Source organism: Neolamprologus brichardi, chromosome 9, assembly GCF_056152115.1.
Source record: "Neolamprologus brichardi isolate AB-2024 chromosome 9, ASM5615211v1, whole genome shotgun sequence".
NCBI lineage: Eukaryota > Metazoa > Chordata > Actinopteri > Cichliformes > Cichlidae > Neolamprologus > Neolamprologus brichardi.
Genome location: NC_142112.1, coordinates 10,500,753 through 10,520,000, shown reverse-complemented (window position 1 = coordinate 10,520,000; position 19,248 = coordinate 10,500,753). Strand labels below are relative to the sequence as shown.

Sequence of the window (19,248 nt, the reverse complement as noted above, 5' to 3'; positions counted from 1 at the left end):
CAACCGGTCGCAGCAGATGGCCGCCCCTCCCTGGTTCTGCCGGAGGTTTCTTCCTGTTAAAAGGGAGTTTTTCCTTCCCGCTGTCGCCAAAGTGCTGCTCATAGGGGGTCATATGATTGTTGGGTTTTTCTCTGTATCTATGAAGCGCCTTGAGGCGACTTTTGTTGTGATTTGGCGCTATATAAATAAAATTGAATTGAATTGAATTCAGACCCTGCCCAGGCACTGAGACGGTGTTTAAACCTGTTTAAGGTGTGAGGAGTGGGGGGTTTGCTGCTCCACAGTTTTGGAGCTTTAGTAGATTAAAGCATATCTAAAGATGGACAGTCACATCCAATCTGGTCTGAAGGATGAACATCGCGAGGTTCCACAGTCAAAGTCTACAAAACTCACATAGACCAAGAACACTAGAAACTTTATGCTTGACAGAGCTTTGTGTGTTCTGTCTGTAGCTGCCCATATTCACTATATTTTCCACTTGTCTCCATCGTCTGAACTGTAATACACACTGTCAGTCAGTGGACACCACAGATACATGAATAACAGAGAATAAAGAACCATCCAATACACTTTTTATCACATGAAATGCTTACATTAGAACACCCTTTCACGCACTCTTTACTAGGGATGGGTATTGATAAGATTTTCACGATTCCGATTCCATTTTCGATTCTGTTTAACGATTCGATTCTTTATCGATTCTCTTATCGATTATTTTAAAAAAAAAAAAAGGAGAACACTAAGGTCAATTAGCTTAGATCTTTGTTTTATATCTTCTCTTTGAACAAGATAGAAATTTAGGAGTAACATGGCCTTACAAACCCAACAGTGAGATCTTAACAGATCCAACCTACGGCTCTTCAATGGGGCGTCACAGGGTCCCCAGGAAAAAAAATTGTGAATGTAAAATAATAAAATAAATATTCTTCTGTAGCAATAACAAAGTATAACATAAATTATTCTGTAGCAGTTACACAACAATATCCAGTAATGTCCCTGCCTACAATTAAACACATTCACTTACCGAAAATCGGGGGCATCTGCTGTGGCAAATGGCTGCAAGCCTTTTACCACAAACTTAGTCACTGCTCGGTGACATTCGTCTATCCTGCCTGAAAGGAGACGCTAACGGTAGACTGCAGAGAACTGCCAGCATCTGAGCCAGACTCTGTCTCATCATGGTCACCTAAATGCACAGTAATGGCAGGTTTGTAATAAGGCAGATCGCGCTAACATAATATGCACTGTTAGTTGATTATTTACCTGCATTAACGGGAGAGGACGTGCAAACGTTACCGCTGCTGCTGGGTTGAGATTCACGAGTCTGGAATTAAAAACACGACATTCATTTAAGGTCATCGCGTGTTTTGTGAGCAAATGCTTTTGCATATTCGTTGTGTTTCCTCCCTTAAATGAAATATCTACTTTGCAAGTATTGCAAGTTGTCCTGTTGTCATCCGTTCTCGTAAAGTATAACCAAACTTTTGAGCGTTTGAGCCGCCATGTTTCCTGCCAGGTAAATGACGCTCCGCATCGTGGTGACGTCATTCGGGGCGACTGGAATCGATAAGGGAATCGTTTGCAAAAATGGCAAACAATTCCAAGGATTTGAAACAGTGGGAACAAGAACCGGTTTTCGATACCCATCCCTACTCTTTACCCCACAACATTCAGAACTTAACCAAATATCACCAAATCATCATGTTCAGCAGTAAGGACTAATGTGAAACATCAGAGCAGTCGCAGGTGTCAGAGAACGATTGTGTAGATGAAGTGAAAAGAAAATCAATACACAACTGTTTAAAAACATTTCATCCGTACGGGAAATGCTGTTCTCAGTGATCGAGGTGTCTCACTGTATTTTAAGATCGAGGTCCAACATCTCTAAAATTAGAAATATCCTGTCTCAGAGCTGAAAAACTAGTTCATGCATTTATTACTTCCAGGCTGGACGACTGTAATTCATTATTATCAGGAAGTCCTAAAAACTCCCTGAAAAGCCTTCAGCTAATCCAAAATGCTGCAGCAAGAGTCCTGACAGGGACTAGAAAGAGAGAGCAGATTTCTCCTGTTTTGGCTTCCTGTTAAATCCAGCATTCAAAATCCTGCTCCTCACATACAAGGTCTTAAATAATCAGGCCCCATCTTATCTTAATGACCTTGTAGTACCATATCACCCTATTAGAGCACTTCGCTCCCGCTCTGCAGGCTCTGCTTTTGTTCACGATTTTTCAACATTAATACTCTACAAAGAACAAAACTACTTCTACTAAATGTAAAACTGGAATCCCATTTTCTCAAAGTTGCTTCTTTGGGATGCAAAACTGTGCTGTCTTCTAAACCTGTGCATATATGGGATCCCCACGTTGGTAAGAATACGTCACATGAACAAAGGAGTGAATGTTTGCAGCGTAGTGAAGGAGAAAACATTGTTGTAATGTATTTTATTAACCTGCCTATCAATCTGTTTTCCTCTTCATGCCTTTTCCTCCTTTTCCTTCCCTCTTCTCCTTCTTCTCACCATCTGGTTCTTGTCCTGCAGCATTCCTGTTCTTCCCAAGAGGATTCTGACATGTGGTTTTAATGAACTAACACGCAGTTACTTTTATCTTTCCCTATCTCATTGTGTTCTCTGTTCCCCGATGCATGAGAGCCTTTCCAAACAAACAGCACATACACACACATACGTATGTGGGTCTGTGCATAGCCTCTTTCTTTTTTAATCTGCTTTATCGTCCGGTTGGGTATGTTTTCATTTTATTTTTTTTAGCCGCAGTTGGTTTATTTTTTTAGTGGGATTAAGAATAAATCTGACTCTGAGTTCTGACCAGAACAGAACTGATCGTTTTGTTTGTTTGAAATCGGGAAGAATAAATCCCAGAACAGCAAACGTACACTAACAACTGAACGTTTGGCAACATCGTAGCGTGTTCCTATTGTTCTCCATTTGGCCTCCAGATTGTGCCCCATGTCTTGTAGACGGACCCACTTTGTGATTAGTAGACTTGAAAAATTTGGCAATTAATGACTCATCATAGTTCTGATCATATAAGCATAAGACAGCATGCAGATGTCTCTGTGTAGCGTACTGAGGTAAGTGTGCAGGTTAAAGACTTTGTCTGCAAATGAAGTGGTATCCTGTTTACTCCCGTGTATCCGAGCATTTCCTTTTCACAGTGGAAGAGTTTCTTTTTAATGTTTTGTAAAGATTTCAGGTGCATGTGTTTATAACAGTTTATCATATTTAACCTTAATCATACTGTTACACTAGTTTTATTGTTTCATATTTGAAACAAACATTCAGTCATCCACCCATTCTTACACTGGTGTGATGTTTAGGTTAGTCTACCACTTAGTGAAGCTCCTGGTCTCATTGTCATTTCTGAACTGTTTGAGAACTGATTCTCACCTGCCTGTGTCCACATTTGTGTGGATATACTATCCATACTGCAGATTGATATACTGCTTCCTGTTTTGCAGTGACATGGCTTCTGAGGGAGCAAGGTTACGTCGCCTCTTTGCCTGGTTTGACCCAGAAAGTGTTGCGGTGAGATTTAGACACAGCTGCTTGACTGAAGCTCACTTGTAACTTCATATATATTATTCAGTGGTTGTCTTTTGCACATCTTTGTTTGCACAGGTGCTCACCATCCTGTTGGGGCTGTTCCAGGTGCTCTTCTCTGCCCCGTTTGCTTACATTGACCAAAGTCTTCCAAAACTCTTCATACTGCCACTAGTCTTGGGAATTGTGGTATGTACTTCATGATTCCTCCACCAATTTGCAGCCATAACGTAACATTCACACACATTCACTCTCTGATGGACGCTTCAGAGAACAACTCTGGGTTAGTATCTTGCCTAGGATCTTGACACTCAGAGGGGAGGAGCCAAGCATTGAACCACCAACCTTCCACTGTGTAGATGTCCTGCTCGAGGGCGTACGTCCAGAACCTGAGAGCAAAGTACACCCATATGGGAGATTGTCCCGGGAAAATTTGCTTCAGGCCCAGGAACGTCAGCAGAGCTTGCACAACAGAGGGGTATAGACAGTTTTTGATTGCATTGCTTCTTTCTTCTAGCTCAAGGATCCTTGCTAAGTGGCAAGGACCCTTTGTGGTCACATGGCGATTGGTAAGTAGTGCGACCGGACAGGGACACGCAGATATACCACTAAGTCAAAGCGTGTAGAGAGGCTGGAACAGCTTCTCAGATGAGACTGAAGGAAAGATGAGTTAGTCAGAGGTGCCAGATTCAACCATTCCTGTCTTCCTCCATCGTGATGACCATCTCACACATAGCAGATGTTGCTGTATTTTGCAGATGTGTTCTCGCCCTGCCTGGTTGTACTACACTCATAGAGCACTGTTGGCGTGGCGTGGCGGTGCAGTCATGCACCTATTGGTTACCTGAACATGTAAGACAAATTTTATCAGAAGGAGGTGGCTTCTATGCTGGAGGTGGGAGTGATAGAGCCGTATAGTTCCTGGTGTTGCCCCATAGGACTTGTGGTGAAGAGAAATGGGTCTTTATGGCTCTGTGTAGGATACCACAAGCTGTCGGGTTGATATTTATTCCATGCCCCAGTTTGACAAGCTACTGGTCCAGTTAGCCTTGTTTTTTCACAACGCTGGATTTGACCAAGGGCTACTGTATCCGGAGTCCCTGAGGCAGGAGGGCTCATAGCCAAGCCAAGAAGAAGTGAGCACATTGATGGAGGGCGGCACACTACCTGGGAGGCAGGCAGGTGCGACTGCAGACAGACAAAACTACAGCCATCGTCCCAGAACCAAAAAAGAGGTGAAGCAGTTTTTGGGTCTGCCTGGCAACTACTGCTAGTTCATGCTTAGTTTCGTGGTGCTGACCAGCAGTGTTGGTCAAGTTACTTGAAAAAAGTAATCAGTAACTAATTACTGATTACTTCCCCAAAAAAGTAATCCTGTTACTTTATTGATTACTCATTTTCAAAAGTAATTAATTACTTATTAACCTATTAATTAAACCTATTTTCTGCACATTCCAGCACATAAAATATTTTTTGTGTTTACACTCAGTCTTTCAAATAGATGCAAGTAAAACACAGCAAAAAATAAATAAAGTCAAAGACTAGCGGTCCTGTTGCTCTATTTTCACCTGTAAAGCAGGAGTGGGGTAGGCGGAGGTTTACCCTGGTGCAGGTGTGCAGCGGTCAGTGGAAGAATCCGCGAGTTTCTCTGTGAGTTTCCCATTACGTCGTAGCTACTCGGAGCTTGCTCGGAAGTTTAGGGGTTTTTCGCTGTAAAAAGAAGTTTTCTTCCCACGCACAACGGACACTAATGTTTTTGTCACTTTTTATGGAATCAAACTCAAAGTAAGGTCAGTACTTCCACGCTTTAAACGCTGCACGCTCACACTCTCTCTGCACTCGATATATGATCCATTGTTGATCTGCACACAGCTGTTGTCACGAACGTCGCACTCGCTTAAGTCACTGTCATGAGACATTCTCGCAAAAAATCACGGTTTTAGTAACGCAGTAACGCAGCGTTCCTACGGGAAAGTAACGGTGATCTAATTACCGTTTTTGCAATAGAAATCCCTTACTTTACTCGTTACTTGAAAAAGGTAATCAGATTACAAGTTACAAGTAACGCGTTACTGCCCATCTCTGCTGACCAGCAACCTATCTGATCTCACTCACAAAGATGCCACAGATCCAGTTCAGCTGGTAGACCTGCTGTTGATTACACGCGTCGCCTCCCCCTCTAACTCTTCTTGCTGTTGGGACTGCAATATAAATATCAGGATACAACAAGTACGATCAAAACAACATAAACCATGAAATAAGCACAAATTTCCACTTTGTGACAGATTTGACCAGTTCCCTGTGGGGAACCCCGACTCCACACCCTTACTTTTCCTTCCCTTTTAATCTGCCTCGAACACAAGCCTGGGGGCCGTTTTGGGTCGACAGCCCTGTTGTCTACATTAGCCCAAAACTGTCTGTGAGAGAGGCCAGAGAAGGAGGAGTTCACCTCGACTGAAAAGTCACCGCAGTATAAAATCATAATTATTACTGTAGTTGTTGTCATTGTGGCTAATAGGAATAAATGGACTCTCACTTTTGTTGCGGAAGTTTTCCATTCAAATAAAGCCTGCAGACGAGCGGTGAGCGGTAGCTAACATTCGTTAATCAAAACACAAAGAAAACAGAAACCCAAGCTTGTGGAGAGCCTACATGACCGCGGGACAGACGGTCAGCAGAGTCTGAGCTTAGCATGGCTCTCAGTTAAATACCTTCTGCAGGAACTCCGTGAATCGCAACCTTATCGTGGTGGAGGGGTTTGTGTGTCCCAGGGATCCCAGGGGCTATGTTGTCTGGGGGCTTTTGCCCCCTGGTAGGGTCTCCCATGGCAAATTGGTCCTGGGTGAGGGACCAGACAAAGAGCGATTCAGAAGACCCCAATGAAAAAAACACCGAGGGAACAGTTTACCCTGCCCGGGATAGGGTTACCGGGGCCCCGCCCTGGAGCCAGGCCCGGGGAGGGTGCCCGAGGGCGAGCGTCTGGTGGCCGGGCCTTAGTCCATGGGGCCCGGCCGGGCACAGCCCGAAGAGGCGACATGGGCCCATCCTCCCGCAGGCCCACCACCCGCAGGAGGCGCCATAGGGGTCGGGTGCATTGTGTGCCAGGTGGCGGCCAGGAGCGGAGGCCCTGGCGGACTGACCCCTGGCTGCCAAGACTGGCAATAGGGACATGGAATGTCACCTCTCTGGTGGGGAAGGAGCCTGAGTTAGTGCGTGAGGTTTAGAGGTACCGGCTAGATATAGTCGGGCTCACCTCTACGCACGGCTTGGGCTCTGGAACCAGTCTCCTGGAGAGGGGCTGGACTCTGTCTCAGTCTGGAGTTGCCCCTGGTGAGAGGCGGCGGGCTGGGGTGGGTATTCTAATATCCCCTCGGCTTGCTGCCGGTACGTTGGGGTTTTTCCCGGTGGACGAGAGGGTTTGTTCCCTGCGCCTTAGGGTCGGGGAACGGGTCCTGACTGTCATCTGCGCTTATGCGCCGAGTGGCAGTTCGGAGTACCCAGCCTTCTTAGAGTCCCTGGGGGGGGGGTGCTGGAAGGTGCTCCACCTGGAGACTCTGTTGTCCTGCTGGGAGACTTCAATGCTCACGTGGGTAACGACAGCGAGACCTGGAGGGGCGTGATTGGGAGGAACGGCCTCCCTGATCTGAACCCGAGCGGTGCTTTGTTATTGGACTTCTGTGCTAATCACAGTTTGGCCATAACGAACACCTTGTTCGAACATAAGAGTGTCCATAAGTGCATGTGGCACCAGGACGCTCTAGGCCGTAGGTCGATGATCGATTTTGTAATCGTATCACCAGACCTGCGACCATATGTTCTGGACACTCGGGTAAAGAGAGGAGCTGAGCTGTCAACTGATCACCACCTGGTGGTGAGTTGGATCAGGTGGCGGGGGAGGACGCTGGACAGACCTGGTGCACCTAAACGCGTAGTGAGGGTGTGCTGGGAACGACTAGCAGAGGCCCCAGTCCGCGAGATCTTCAACTCACACCTCCGGCAGAGCTTCAACAGCATTCCGAGGGAGGCGGGGGACATCGAGTCCGAATGGACCATGTTCAGCGCCTCCATTGCCGAAGCTGCTGCATTGAGCTGCGGCCGCAAGGTGGTTGGTGCCTGCCGTGGTGGTAATCCCCGAACCAAATGGTGGACACCAGAGGTGAAGGGAGCCACCAGGCTGAAGAAGGAGTCCTATCGGGCTTGGTTAGCCTGTGGGACTCTGGAGGCAGCCGACAGGTATCGACAGGCCAAGCGGAATGCGGCTCGGGCAGTGGCTGAAGCAAAAACTCGGGTGTGGGAGGAGTTCGGAGAGGCCATGGAAAAAGACTTTCGGACTGCCTCGAAGAGGTTCTGGCAAACCGTCAGGCGTCTCAGGAGGGGAAAGCGGTGCTCTACCTGCACTGTGTATAGTGCTGGCGGAGCGCTGCTGACGTCGACTGAGAAAATTGTCAGGCGGTGGAAGGAATACTTCGAGGACCTCCTTAATCCCACTGACGCGTCTTCCGAGGAGGAAGCAGAGTCTGGGGATGAGGGGAATGACCCGCCAATTTCTGGGGGCGAGGTCACTGAGGCAGTTAAACAACTCCTTGGTGGCAGAGCCCCTGGTGTTGATGAGGTCCGCCCCGAGTTCCTGAAGGCTCTGGACGTTGTAGGGCTTTCCTGGCTGACACGCCTCTGCAATGTTGCGTGGAGATCAGGGGCAGTACCCGTGGATTGGCAGACCGGGGTGGTGGTCCCCATCTTTAAGAAGGGGGACCGGAGGGTGTGTTCCAGCTACAGGGGGATCACACTCCTCAGCCTCCCCGGGAAAGTCTATGCCAGGGTGCTGGAAAGGAGAGTTCGTCCGCTAGTCGAACCTCTGATGCAGGAGGAACAATGCGGTTTTCGTCCTGGTCGCGGAACACTGGACCAGCTCTTCATCCTCTCGAGGATACTTGAGGGTGCATGGGAGTTTGCCCAACCAGTCTACATGTGTTTTGTGGACTTGGAGAAGGCATTCGACCGCGTCCCTCGGGGTGTCCTGTGGGAGGTGTTGCGGGAGTATGGGGTGTCTGGCCCATTGCTACGGGCCATTCGATCCCTATACAACCGTTGCAAGAGCTTGGTTCGCATTGCCGGCAATAAGTCGGACTCGTTCCCGGTGGGTGATGGGCTCCGCCAGGGCTGCCCTTTGTCACCGGTTCTGTTCATAATTTTTATGGACAGGATTTCTAGGCGCAGCCAAGTGGCGGAGGGCTTTCGCTTTGGTGGCCTCAGGATCTCATCTCTGATCTTTGCGGATGATGTGGTTCTGTTGGCTTCATCGGGTGAGGGCCTCCAGCTCGCACTGGAGCGGTTCGCAGCCGAGTGTGAAGCAGCGGGAATGAGGATCAGCACCTCCAAATCTGAGGCCATGGTTCTCAGCCGGAAAAGGGTGGAGTGCCCACTCCGGGTCGGGGATGAGGTCCTGCCCCAAGTGGAGGAGTTCAAGTATCTCGGGGTCTTGTTCGCGAGTGATGGGAGAAGGGAGCCGGAGATCGACAGACGGATTGGGGCTGCGGCTGCAGTAATGCAGACGCTGCACCGGTCCGTCGTGGTGAAGAGGGAGCTGAGTGTAAAAGCGAAGCTCTCAATTTACCGGTCGATCTACGTCCCTACCCTCACCTATGGCCACGAGCTGTGGGTAGTGACCGAAAGGACGAGATCGCGGATACAAGCGGCGGAAATGAGCTTCCTCCGAAGGGTGGCTGGCATCTCCCTTAGAGATAGGGTGAGAAGTTCGGCTATCCGGGAGGGGCTCAGAGTAGAGCCGCTGCTGCTCCACATCGAAAGGAGCCAGCTGAGGTGGTTCGGGCATCTGACAAGGATGCCCCCTGGGCGCCTCCTGGGTGAGGTGTTCCAGGCATGTCCCACCGGGAGGAGGCCCCGGGGCAGACCCAGGACACGCTGGAGAGATTATATCTCTCGGCTGGCCTGGGAACGCCTTGGTGTTCCCCCGGATGAGCTGGAGGAGGTGGCTGGGGAGAGGGAGGTCTGGGCCTCTTTGCTTAGGCTGCTGCCCCCGCGACCCGGCCCCGGATAAAGCGGATGAAGATGGATGGATGGATGGAGGAACAAAAGGCAGTACACAGCTGTTTCACACTCCCTCGCTACCTCCCAGAGTCCTCGAAGAGACAAAAGACTCTTCCTGTGGAGCCGTCTGCTTCCCCCAACTTCCTTACTAGACCCCCACCATCTGTCTTACTGTATGAGTGTGAGACATGTTTAAATCCAGTGGCACCAAGACATCATACAATAAAATAATGTGATAAATACATAAGTAAAAGAAATTCCCATACACCCTCCACACACTGTGTGCATCGGGTCCTTGCCATAATGTAACCGACTTCATCATGGCAAGAATCAGATTGTTGCACTTGAGCACGAGACTGAACATCTTTTAATCTCAAAACGATCAGTTTAGTCCCTCATATCAGACCAGCTCTACTACTGACTGGAGAGTAGGTGCTTTGATTTCTCGTGGCTCCAGCCTGCAGCCCGATGGGAACGAACAGAGTGAACAATGTGTCCTTTGCAGTGGGTGTATGTTGTATATGAAGCACTGGGGTAGAAAAACGTACTTGTATGAATGAGGCATGTTGTATAAAGTGCTTTAAGTGATCAAGTACTGCATATACTCACAGTACGCATGTTGTCTTTGTTCAGGGACGGCCTTGTGTGAATCCTGTGCTACATGTACTCCAAAAGCATGGTGCATCATAAGAGTTCGGACAGTGAAGGAGGCCACAAACTGTAGAACAACTGGAATCGCTCATCATTCAAAATGGAAAAGCTTTTGATTTTAAAATATTTTTTAAATGATTTTGAATTAAACGTGTGCTGTGTGTACCCCCCGCCCCCCCGCCCCCCAACAAATGAAAGAATCACTTAGTTCGAGGATTTTGTTCTACTGTTTCATGTTTGACTTCTGCATCCTGCTTGATTTGTGCGCTGCTGCTATCATTTATCATTGAAGCAACATTAACCTTCCCGTTATATTTCTTGTGTGTGTTGCAGGTTATGGCAGGGGGGTCCTTCACAATGGCCAATGAGAAGAACCCAAGCAGACTCCTAGTGAGTTGGCATAAAATGCTAATGTGAAGGTCAGATTGGAAAAAAGGGAACAAAAAAACCAAACTCAAAAACTAAAATATCACATTAGACAGGTTTTCTAACAGCAAATACACTGCTGTGTGTGTGTGTGTGTGTGTGTGTGTGTGTGAGAGTGAGAGAGAATCCTTGGCATAACTGGGATTGAGCACTCTTTTTTTTGCGACGTAGCCTGAAAGACCTCAAAAACTAACAGCAAGCAACGAGCTAAAGAAACAGCTGAGACAATAGTCATCGATAGTGATGTGCGATACCACTGATTTCCTTTCCGATCCGATACCAAGTAATATTCAGGGTGGTATCGACGATACTGATCTGATACCGATACTTTGTACAAAAACTTATTTTATTTATTGTATCTCAAATTATAGCATCATAATGATTACAGGACATCAGATTACTTGTTCTTATTATTTAATAATGCAGAGTTCATCATATAGAAATAAAAAAACTGAAGTTGTGCTATTTGAACACGTTGCCTGCCTGCAGCACTAAAGGACTCAGAGACGTCTGTCTCGCCCTAGCAGCACCTGTTCCTGTCCTCCTCTTCAGTCTCAACATACGCTCTTCATATTCTGTGATATGATTTACTCTGAGGTGTTTGACGAGGTTAGTGATGTTGCCACAACCATACATGCCAACCCTCCCGATTTTTCCGGGAGAATCCCGGAGCCACCATTCTCCCGAATTTCCACCTGGACAACAAAATTGAAAAACCATATCGCAGAATTCATAGCGCGGCCCAGCCAATTCACTACTCGGGTTAAACATGATATATAAGTCACTTTGATAACTTAAAAATGTTATTGTTTGGCTTTTTCAGTGTTTTATTTGTTCGTGAGTAAATCGGTTTGGCTGAGATTAAATTTATTAGATAAAAATAAATTAAATTTAACTTTATTAATCCCTCGGGAGGGTTCCTCCGGGGTTTTCACACAGCTGAATAAACATCAAACAGAAAACTAATTAAAGAAAGTGTGGGACGGTCGAGGGTTTACGCCAGCGCCCGGTTATATTTTAGATAGCAAGGAGCAGACGGCAGTTTCTCTCCACCGAGGGAGCTCGTGACGTACTACCCGGCTTTCTTTCCGGCGAAGGCCGGGTCCTCAGGTGGAAGCAGCCTCTGAATTTGGACACCCCCGCTGTTTCCGGCCAATAACGGTGACATTTAACGTATTTTATCCGATAAATAAACACTGTAAAATGTATTTATCACCGCCCCCCCCCAACAGCCCTTTTGAATGTCTCCCTAATTCTGAGGTCTCAAGGTTGGGAAAGTATGGCCACAACACCTCACTCTTGGAGCACTTTTTTGCCACATGTATCGCAAACCATGACTCAGCTGTTTGCGAGGGAAAATACGTCCGCACAATTACACTCAGCCATTGTTGTGAGTGCGCGCGCCAAGGGGCTGCGAGACATTTATACAGCCGTATTTCGCACATGACTGTGAAAGGCGGAAGAGGAAGTAGTTCCTTTGAATGTAGACAATCCGAATGATATAGTTTCTTTCCACTGTGTTCCTGTTAATGATAAACTACAAATTTACTCTAAATTACTAAAATATTGATATTTTAATGTGAGAATCGATTCTAGAACATAAATGATTGGTATCGGAGGAATCGATATTTCAGGATCGATCCGCACATCACTAGTCATCGATGTCTGTCGGTCTAGACCAGGGGTGAGCAACTCCAGGCCCTGAGGGCCGGTGTCCTGCAGGTTTTAGATCTCACCCTTGGTCAACACACCTGAATCACATGATTAGTTCATTACCAGGCCTCTGGAGAACTTGAAGACATGTTGAGGAGGTCATTTTGCCATTTAAATCAGCTGTTTTGGATCAAGGACACATCTACAACCTGCAGGACTCCGGCCCTCGAGGCCTGGAGTTCCCCACACCTTGTCTAGAAAGTGTTACCAAGACATTTCTAATGCTTTGGGACTCCAGTAAACAGCAGTGAGAGCAAAATTACTCCAAGAAGCCAGAACATCATCTACAGACCTGCAGGCCTCACCTGCCTCAGTTATAAGACTGGGCATGCATGGGCTTAGGAGGAACCCAATGCTGACCACGAAGAACACAAAGGCACTCAGGTTTCCCCAAAAAACATCCTGATGATGCCCATTTGATGAGGAAACAGCTGAAGTGTTTTAGTCCTGTTGCATGTGGTCTTCCATTTGCGCAACATCTCTAAAATTAGAAATATCCTGTCTCAGAGTGATGCTGAAAAACTAGTTCATGCATTTATTACTTCCAGGCTGGACTACTGCAATTCATTATTATCAGGATGTCCAAAAAACTCACTGAAAAGCCTTCAGCTAATCCAAAATGCTGCAGCAAGAGTCCTGACAGGGACTAGAAAGAGAGAGCATATTTCTCCTGTTTTGGCTTCCCTTCATTGGCTTCCTGTTAAATCCAGAATTGAATTCAAAATCCTGCTCCTCACATACAAGGTCTTAAATAATCAGGCCCCATCTTATCTTAATGACCTTGTAGTACCATATTACCCTATTAGAGCACTTCGCTCCCACTCTGCAGGCCTACTTGTTGTTCCTAGAGTATTTAAAAGTAGAATGGGAGGGAGAGCCTTCAGTTTTCAGGCCCCTCTTCTGTGGAACCAGCTTCCAGTTTGGATTCGGGAGACAGACACTATCTCTACTTTCAAGATTAGGCTTAAAACTTTCCTTTTTGCTAAAGCATATAGTTAGGGCTGGACCAGGTGACCCTGAATCCTCCCTTAGTTATGCTGCAATAGATGTAGGCTGCCGGGGGATTCCCATGATGCATTGAGTTTTTCCTTTCCAGTCACCTTTCTCACTCACTATGTGTTAATAGACCTCTCTGCATTGAATCATATCTGTTATTAATCTCTGTCTCTCTTCCACAGCATGTCTTTTATCCTGTCTTCCTTCTCTCACCCCAACCGGTCGCAGCAGATGGCCGCCCCTCCCTGAGCCTGGTTCTGCCGGAGGTTTCTTCCTGTTAAAAGGGAGTTTTTCCTTCCCACTGTCGCCAAAGTGCTTGCTCATAGGGGGTCATATGATTGTTGGGCTTTTCTCTGTATCTATGAAGCGCCTTGAGGCGACATTTGTTGTGATTTGGCGCTATATAAATAAAATTGAATTGAATTGAATTAAAATCATTTAAAAATACAGTTTTTAAAGTAATGATGTGCAATCTTAAAATTAGTTCTGAAACGAGTAGAGTAAGTATGAGAAACATGCCAAAAGACTAAGACTGCTATCATGTCTCACAATGTCACAATACCTGATTACACTCCTGATAAAATGAACATTTTTCATATTACATAATCTCACATGATTAATAAAATCTGTCTCCTCTGCAGCTTCAGGGTTGCGTCTGCAGCAATGTGGTTGGTCTGTTGGGGACGTTGCTTGCTTTCGGCCTGTATTACTACACCCTCCACACATCACACAGAGAAGTCACGTGCTCGGATGACTACTACTCGACGGCTTGCCTCCCACAAGTACTGGCAGTCAGTGTCATCAGCTATGCTTTAGTTTTTGCCCTTTCACTTATTCTGACACATTGATCTCTTTTCATTTTTCCCTGTCTGATCCTAAACGTCCTGTGGATTGTAGTACAGCCTGTCTCTCCTGTGCTCTGCAGGACTACTCCTGGAGTGTGACGCTGCTGCTGCTGCTCTTTGACACTGGTGCTGTGGTCATGCACGGTCTCCTCTCTATCTCCGCCTTCAAAACACTGAAGACAAACTAAGACACACGAACCAAAACCGTTGTAGTAGTCCTTCTACTTTGGTGTCCTGAGCTTGATTCCTGGTGTAAGAAAACTTAATGGAAGCTGACTTTTCCTTTACTGACAAGTCCGAATATCTACTGATCCCACCCTCTGTACAAACAACTACTATCACTATATCTTATGTTTTGTAACCACTGTATAACAAAGACCCTCATTAATAAATGTGATTACTGGTTGTCACTGTATTATGTGGTCTTCACAGGTTTGACCTCTTTGTGAATGGTAGCTTGGTTGTTACCATCCAATTTTCTGTTGAGGTGATGGGGAGGCCTAGCTGCGAGTTTGTAAGTGCATGCATTGCACACACTGTTCCCTTTCCCAGCTTCCAGTCTGCTTCCAGTAGACAGATGGGCTCACTGTTAGTCTTCAAACTTCTTTTGATAAAACCTTTGGTCAGGGCTGAGTCATGTGACCCTAACCCATACATCAGTTATGCTGTTACGTATTTCAATTTTCAATATCTTTCCTGACTTATATTAAATAGTTATCTTTAGTAAATGAAGAATATATCCTTTTTAATGGCTTCTGCTGCATTTCTCAGTCATGTGTCAACTCTTCCATACCACACAGAGCCTGGTTCACTTTTGTTCCACACCTTCCCCAGTCCAGTTTAGATATCATGCATGACTTTTCTTCCGCCCCCAGGTTGAGATCTGATGCAGGTTTTTTGTTTTTTGTTTATCTTTCTTGATATTTTTGAGCAGTGTTTATTCTGCAAAACAAGCTGAAAAACAATAGAGAACCCATTTCTTAAAAATACCATTTATATGTGTTATGGCCCACCACCAAATCAAGGTACCCCCCTTGTCACTTTTGCCCCATTATGAATGCATATTTCAGGGCATGAAGGGAAGACAGTGCTTCAAAGTATAGTTTACAAGAGTGAGCAGGACTTTATTCTAGAAGGCAAATTTCTTACATTTCACAAACTGTGAACAGACATTCCTGCTACATACCGCCAAAAGGTTGATTATGTTCATCTGGACGTTTTCAGTGGGAGAAACATTTCATCAACATCAAGTGACAACATCAACCTTATAAACAGGACATTTGCACAATGACTGAAACTAGCACCACTGAATGAACAATGGGCTGGGAGGTCAGTTCCTTGACCAGGCGATTACTCACCTGAGTAAATGTGGTTATCCCAGCTGGACGTTTGTCAAAGTGGGAAAGGCTCCTAAAGAAAGCTCCAGCCGATCCAGGAGAAGGACAACCGCTGCCTAAGAGAAAACCTGTAGTGATCCCATATGTGTCAGGAGTATCGGAGCAGCTGAAACACATTTTTTTCTAAACACCAGGTCTCTTAAACCCCAAAACACGCTGCACCAAAAATTGGTCCACCCCAAAGATCGGGTCCCCCGACACAAACAGAGTAACATAGTGTACGCTGTTAAGTGCAGGAGGATTGGCAGGATTTATACATCGAGGAAACCAAACAACCTCTGGCAAAGTGGATGACACAACACAGAAGAGCTACCTCGTCAGGCCAGGACTCTGCAGTCTATTCACACCTACAGGCCAGTGGACACTCTTTCAATGATGAGGATGTTCATCCTGGACAGGGAAGAATGCTGGTTTGAGCGCGGAGTCAAGGAGGGAAAGACCATCTCTGAATCGAGGAGGGTACATCTGTCTCCATCTCCTCCTCCTCCATACCAGACACCACAGATCCGCTTCAGTTCACCTACCGACCCAACAGATCCACAGAGGACGCCATCGCCCACGTCCTGCACACCACTCTCAGCCACGTGGACAAGAATCAGGGTAACTATGTGAGAATGCTGTTTGTTGATTACAGTTCAGCGTTTAACACAATAGTGCCCAGCAGACTGTTCACAAAGCTCAGGGATCTGGGACTCAACAGCCATCTGTGTGCATGGGTGTTGGACTTCCTCACTGGCAGAACTCAGGTGGTGAGGGTGGGTAGACGTGTCTCTAACAGCATCACCATCAACACAGGAGCGCCACAGGGATGTGTCCTCTCGCCACTGCTCTACTCCCACACGGCTCCAACACCATTGTGAAGTTTGCTGACGACACAGTGGTGTTGGGCGCCATCTCCAACAACGATGAGACGGCCTACATGGATGAAGTGAAGAATCTGGCATTGTGGTGCCAGGACAACCACCTCCAGCTGAACATTGGTAAGACCAAGGAGCTGGTGGTGGACTTCAGAAGGAGTCAGCACAGAGACTACAAGCCCATTATCATCAATGGAGCTCCAGTGGAGAGGGTGCAATCCTTCAAGTATCTCGGTGTCTCCTCAGACCTGACATGGGCTGCCCACATTCAGGTTCAGACCAAAAAGGCTGGGCAGCACCTGTATCACCTACAACAACTGAGGAAGTTCAGGGTCTCTCCAGAGATCCTCAGGACTTTCTATACAGGCGCTGTGGAGAGCATCCTCACACAAAACATCCTGGTTTGGGAACAGCTGTGTGAAGGACCAAAAAGCTCTCTCTCTCTAGAGCAGATACTGAAGGTCCCAGCACATCCTGGCAACAACATGTTCCAACTTCTGCAATCCGGTAGAAGGTTCTGCATCATCACCAGTGTGTGAATGGTTGTGTAAAGCGCTTTGGGGTCCTTAGGGACTAGAAAAGCGCTATATAAATACAGGCCATTTACCATCATCCGGGCAAGGACAGAGAGACTCTCTCTCTCACACACACAAACAAGACTCTCTTCTAGACACTAAACCAGGGGTCGGCAAACCTGGGCACAGCTGGCACGCAAAGGGTTAACTGACGGCATGACCATAGCTGGACTTTACCGGGCTGTGATTTTTTGTTTTTATGGCTGATGGGTGTGTTTGTTTCATGTTTCAGTCATATGGCACACTGACTTCTATGTGAATGTGCAGTAGTATCATGTATGCAGCAAGCAGGTGAATTCTGTACATTAAGTGAATTAAATAAGAACAATATGAACATATTTAAAAGTAAAGGAATTTGAAATGCACATTGTGCCGGTGGGTTTAGAGCAGGAGTCGCAACCTTTCTGATGATGAGTGCCATCTAAAATGTTCTCCCCCAAGGAAGACCAACAGAGGAGCAGCCGCACCACTGTCCCAGAAAGAGCTGAGGAGAGTCCCAGATGAGGGGTCACTCAGCAGCCGCAGAGCAGAAGCCAGGGGGGGTTGCAGTGACGTTCCCGTGAGCTCCGCCGGCAGCCAGCTGTGCCAGAGTGACCGAGCCCCAGGCCGAGAGGCCGAGGGCACCCCACCCCCGAAGTGGCCCGAGCGAGCCCCAGGCTCCAGGCCCCAACAAGCAGCCACCAAGGAGTGAGCCGGTGTGTACCTGGATGCCCATCCCCGGACACAAAGAACCACCAACGCACCGATGTCTGAGGCAGTCCGCCACTGGCAGGGGAAGTGGTGGGGGGAGATAGGCCTCCATACCTTGGAGGGCCTGAGATGTCCCCAGAGAGGTGGCGTCTGATACCCAACCTGACATATAGACACAGACATACAGGCACACACAGATACAAACATCCATTCCCACCCTCATGCTCTCATATGCAATCACTCAACACTCACCCAACGTGGAGACAGACATAGAGAGACACTGTACACACAATCACACTCCCCAAGCGTACTCTAAGAACCGGGTCTAGGTACCCTTGCCCCTGGAGGGGGAAACTGCACCCAGACCCAGGTGGTGTTACCCTTTTCCCTGTGGTGGGGAGAAGCAGACTGCCCCGACTCCGCAGCAGCAGGGAGGCCCCACATTCCAGACCCCAGTCGGACGGCCAACTCCTCCTCCTGGCCCCCCGCTCCAGCAAGTCCCAGAGAACGGGGGTGAGAGAAGACTCCAAACCTCCCTCCACCCGCTCATTGTAGTGTTGATGCATGTGTGTTCTAAGGTGCCTTTAAAACCCAGGAAGGCATGGAGCTACCTGCCAGAGAGCAGCAGGTAAGCGCATAGCCCCTCCTGATAGCCCTCAATGTCTACGTGTATTTAAAATTGAGAGGTGGGCAACGACGCCAGGGGTGAGGTTGTACACCCTGATGGTCTTTTGGAGTCCGTGTAGCGTGCCCACCCCCAAGATCCTATATGTATGTGTTATGAGACTGTGAGTAATGTTAATGTCTAAGTTGTGAGATAAAATTGAGGCACAGGCAGCCAGAAGGGGACAGAGAGGGGGATGCCTCCCCTGCACCCTGGTGACACATCTTTACCCCAAGGCCCTGCATGTGTGGGTGATTGTGGTGGAGCGGGAAGAGGGAGGCAGCTGGAGATGGGGAGGGAAGGAAGGGAGGGGCAAGTGACCCCTCCCTGGGGCCAGCTCCCCCGCTGACCCCAGTAGGCACCCTATACTCCGCGACCCGCCAGGGAAAGGGGGCCCAGGCCCATCCGGACCGGGGCCCAGTGCAGCAGCGCCACCCGGCCCCACAGAGCCCGGGACAGCCCACCCGACCCCACCACAGAGAAAACTGCACCCACCCCATCATCCACTCATCTTCCAGACTACACAAGACAATAGACGTCCAGGCTGAGATCTTCCTCCACCTCTCCTGTATCACTCCTGCAGAGAGTTCCTGAAGAGAGGAGAGCTCCTGCAAGGTGTAACAACCTCCCCCACCAGTTGAAGAGCCCCCCAGGTGGCTCGATGCACTGGCGGCACCCTGCGCCAGAGCCGGGCCCCCATACACCCACCCTAATAAAGAAATATTAATAATAAAGAATAATAAAGAAACCAAAGACTAGAAATAATATTAAAATCAAAGTTCATAAATAACACAAAACTGAAAACTCTGGGTCGATGACCCAGG

The 19,248-nt window shown here is 47.6% G+C and overlaps 1 protein-coding gene across 1 annotated transcript in view; it reads left to right on the top strand.

The window, feature by feature from the left end:
* LOC118455828 (uncharacterized) overlaps nucleotides 1-14,656 on the top strand; it is a 20,426-nt gene extending 5,770 nt beyond the window's left edge. Inside the window, exons 2-6 of the mRNA XM_035915803.2 lie at nucleotides 3,481-3,547; nucleotides 3,641-3,751; nucleotides 10,595-10,651; nucleotides 14,038-14,187; nucleotides 14,322-14,656. Of these exons, the coding sequence (XP_035771696.1) occupies nucleotides 3,485-3,547; nucleotides 3,641-3,751; nucleotides 10,595-10,651; nucleotides 14,038-14,187; nucleotides 14,322-14,429 (489 nt within the window). The 5' untranslated portion in view covers nucleotides 3,481-3,484 and the 3' untranslated portion in view covers nucleotides 14,430-14,656. The remainder of the gene's footprint in view (nucleotides 1-3,480; nucleotides 3,548-3,640; nucleotides 3,752-10,594; nucleotides 10,652-14,037; nucleotides 14,188-14,321) is intronic.
* The last annotated feature ends 4,592 nt before the right edge of the window (nucleotides 14,657-19,248 follow it).